General features: G+C 38.4%; 1 protein-coding gene across 1 annotated transcript; it reads right to left on the bottom strand.

Moving 5' to 3' along the window:
* Positions 1 to 334: 334 nt before the first annotated feature.
* LOC124834140 (glucan endo-1,3-beta-glucosidase 2-like) lies at positions 335 to 3,519 on the bottom strand. The gene is made up of 4 exons (XM_047308762.2): positions 3,201 to 3,519; positions 959 to 2,212; positions 766 to 793; positions 335 to 680 (listed from the first exon to the last, which is right to left on the bottom strand). The coding sequence occupies exons 1-4, from the start codon at positions 3,268 to 3,270 to the stop codon at positions 524 to 526; spliced, it is 1,509 nt and encodes a 502-aa protein (XP_047164718.1). The 5' UTR covers positions 3,271 to 3,519; the 3' UTR covers positions 335 to 523.
* Positions 3,520 to 3,733: the final 214 nt, after the last annotated feature.

Genomic DNA, 3,733 nt, shown 5'->3' with positions numbered 1-3,733 from the left:
TCATCTTTTTGAGACATCTGCTCCTTTCTTCCACATGTCATTTTCAGGGGTTTGACACTAGATGCTTTAAATGAGTTTGACTCTAAGAGGATATTTGAAATTTGCACCAAAATAAAAGGTTATTTTTTCAAGCAGAAGATGCATATCTCCCACCCAAAGGAAAGAACCTTGTGGTCAAAGCGATCATCCCACAACACAAACCATTCTTCAATCGCACAACATGAATAATCAAAGAAGAAGAAAATCTTGTTAACTTTTCTATATATATGATTGTGATTTTGTGGATTTGAGACCGAGTTAATTAAGTTGTTATTTTAACCTTAACTAATAATCATAATTATAATTTCTAAAAAATTATAATAACAAAAGGATTGTATTACACGACCAAACATGTTACACTGCCGTTCCTCCGGAAGAAAATTGCACGAGCAAATAGGAACATGCAAAGGAACTAGCACATAACATCCTCATCTCATCTACCGCTAATTTTTAAACTGAACAATACAAATGAGGTACATAAAATTTATAGCCAAACCACTCCCATGAGCAGAACTACTATCATCATTACAGGGTTTCTGATTCCTAATTCACCATGATGTATATTCCAGGCAGAAGAATCTGAATTTGTGGAATTCATCGATGATAATGTGACGTTAGGGAAGGTGCCATTTTTGCCAAGACTGCACATGTTCACACGTGTTAATTACTAACGTCACAGATAAACATCACAGCTAACGAAATGAACCTAAATGGAAAATGTCTTACCTTCCTGGAAACACACAGGATCCATGACCTGCATTCATTCAAAATGTTCTTAGTTATACTAGAAATCAGCAATAGAACTCTAGAAATTTTGCAGCTAAAATAGATCAAACGAAACTCAAAATTAACGAGGAAACAAAAAGCTAAAACTGGACATATCAAATGAACCATAATCTTAAAGGAATTAGCAATTTACTAGGATTGGTGGTGGAGATTGTAGCCATGTCATTGAAATCACAAGCCTGAGGAGACTTTCCCATCTGATGATAGTAAGTGTCAAAAGCATAATTTGCATGTGCAACTACGTTGTCTGGTTCATAACATAGTTGTCCCTGCAGCAAAGGCGAGCAATCCACCTTGCCAGGTCCACATGCCCAATCTATTCCAGCTTGCAGCATCTTGGGATCGGCACCATCTTTTGCAACACAGTAAGTTTGATTGGTGGTGTCATTTGCCAGCACTCCTCCTGATTCTGTTAATCGTAAAATATAAATAGGTTTCCCATTTGCGTCAAACAAACCCCAGTTCTTCTCAGACAATGAACCTGCCTTTGCATCCTCATTGTAGAGTTCATAGATGTAAGTACTAACACCAATGCCGGGGTGTTTGGGAGTTCCAGTTACGTTAAGCACATGCTTGATCAAATTGCTGTTGTAAGTGTTGGCATTTTCTACTGTGGCATCTGGTTCATTAGAGTCACCTTTTGAGGGCCAACCTGTTTCACTCACCACCACAGGAATGTTAGTGTAGTTGAGAAAAGCCATGGCAAAGTAGGCTGCATCAATCACAGAATCAAACACGTTGGAGTAGTGGAGAAGAGTGTTAGAATCGATGACTTCTTTGTTTGGAGGGAGGGGTTTGAAGAGTGCATAGTCCAACGGAAACACACCATCTGACTTCATATAATCATAGTAAGGGTAGGTGTTGAGCATTAGAAAAGAGCCAGTGGTTTGCAAGAAATCAAACATTGGAACCAAGACTGGATTCAGCGAGCGGTTGAAGAAGGCTTGTGAAGGTGGAAATGAGTCAAGGATCATGGAAGAGGAAAGGGGTGTTGAAACTTTAATTTGGTGATCAAGATTTGACGCCAGAAGGGCCGAATGAATGAACTTAAGGGCACTGACAAGCACTTTTGCCGCATTGGGGAGGGCAGTTAAAACCTCAGAACCAACACAGATAGATGTTATGTTAGTGGCAGGGTAATGAGCCACCACATTACGCGAAACCCACTTAGCAGCTGTGGTGTTTGATTGACCAATTGCTAGGATCTCTTCATTAGGAACAGACACGGCAACTTGTATTCCTGTGTTTGCAAGGGCAATGAGCATGGCTTGGTCAGCATCATACAACCTAACATGTCGAATTTGCTGAGCTTTAAGTAATGCCACTACTTGAGTGGGGTGAGGCATATCTGAGAGATCTCTTCCAATGTTCACCCCAATGAATGGTTCTGCAAGTAACAAACATAAAGATCCATTAAACTATTTTCAGACTAAAGTCATCACTGGCTAACTGGTTAGATAATCAAGACTGGCATAGAAGCATATGCAGGCGGATTCCTCAAAACAATTCAGATTTTGGGGGGAAATATAACGTATGCATTTGAAATAAGAAATGGCTAATTTGCTTTGTTCTGAAGTTTTAAATATTGTGTCACGGGAACTTTTAACAAGATAGTAAATTCAGTAAAAATGAAATAGACTTATTCCAAAATAGCTTAGACATTTAAAAAGTGTCAGAGTATACACTTAACCAAATGTGGAGGAAAAGGACTACAAAGACGTCCTACCACATTTAATATATTGGAATAGCACTGGTGGACTGCATCACCATTCAAGAAGGTCGATTAATAAAAGCACATCAACCCTCTTCCTTTTTCAGTTTTTCTTACACATGCACATTAATTGCTACCTCAACTTCTTTCAGTCAAAAATAAGAAACATGTACAGAAACACTCATGCTTTGAGACTAAGAGGGGGGAAAAGGGGTAAACGAGAACAATGGACTAATCCATCACTCTAAGCAACTCCATACCATGCCTCTCAGGGCTCAGAAACCCTTGCATTTGAACATCAACACCAACTAAATATAACAGAAAATATTTTCAACAGCCAGGCTTAGGATGTTATGCTACTTATGTGAGGAGTGAAAAATGGACAGCAAGTAAGGGTGTGTCTGTGTTAATGTCTTGTTACTCGGCAAAATTTCACTCCCACCAAGCAAACCCACCCCTACATATCAACGAACACTCTTAACAGCCAGGAAGGGTCTAAAATGGGTTTTTTCAATAGCGAATGCTGAAGAGTACTCCATGCAGTTCAAGTAAATGTAGTTCATCAGTGCAAACTGAACAATGCCAACTCATGTTTGTACGAAAGGGACAGAAAGCACAATAACAAATAGTACTATTATACAGGAAACTAAAACTTACTACTCACCTTCATCAGTTGCAGCGACATATACTGCAAGAAGAAGAAGAAGAAGAAGAAGAGGAAAGTGCTTGACCATAGTGTAAATCTCCCTAACAAACTTGGTGAAAACTCACGTATGAACTGCTTGAAAGAGAAAAGGAGCAGGCCAGAAAAATGGAAAGTGAAGTTGGGTAAATGCTGTAAGAGAGAGGGAGAGAGAGTGAAGTGAAGAAGAGAGAGCAAGATCAAGATGTGTCTTGGATTTTCACTGCAACAAAGCACAGGCAAAGGTATCAGAAAAAACAAGACAAGGACCGAGGAATGAGGCAAACAAACTCTCTGCTGCCTTCTTTTTATATTTTAACAATTTATAGAAAATAAGAGAAACTAAGAATATATATACCTTACAATTGACTAACCATAATCCGCATTAATTAATTTTTCTTCCATCTCTTGCTATTCTTCACCTTCAATCTAAGTATGGGACATTTATTTATCCCTAATATATTGTATATAAATTACTTTTCTATTATATATATATACCAGGTTTTTCTGATTCA

Source organism: Vigna umbellata, chromosome 5, assembly GCF_029865625.1.
Source record: "Vigna umbellata cultivar VRB3 chromosome 5, Vumbellata_1.0, whole genome shotgun sequence".
In the NCBI taxonomy this organism is placed as follows: domain Eukaryota; kingdom Viridiplantae; phylum Streptophyta; class Magnoliopsida; order Fabales; family Fabaceae; genus Vigna; species Vigna umbellata.
This window is presented reverse-complemented; position numbering and strand designations above follow the sequence as displayed.

Bases quoted from the DNA above. Each gene is read 5' to 3' on its own strand.
- LOC124834140 (XM_047308762.2), bottom strand. From the start codon at position 3,270: ATGGTCAAGCACTTTCCTCTTCTTCTTCTTCTTCTTCTTCTTGCAGTA. The intron at 2,213-3,200 runs GTGAGTAGTAAG...TGTTACTTGCAG, and splicing joins TGTCGCTGCAACTGATGAAG to AACCATTCATTGGGGTGAAC. The intron at 681-765 runs GTAAGACATTTT...GAACATGTGCAG, and splicing joins TCCTGTGTGTTTCCAGGAAG to TCTTGGCAAAAATGGCACCT.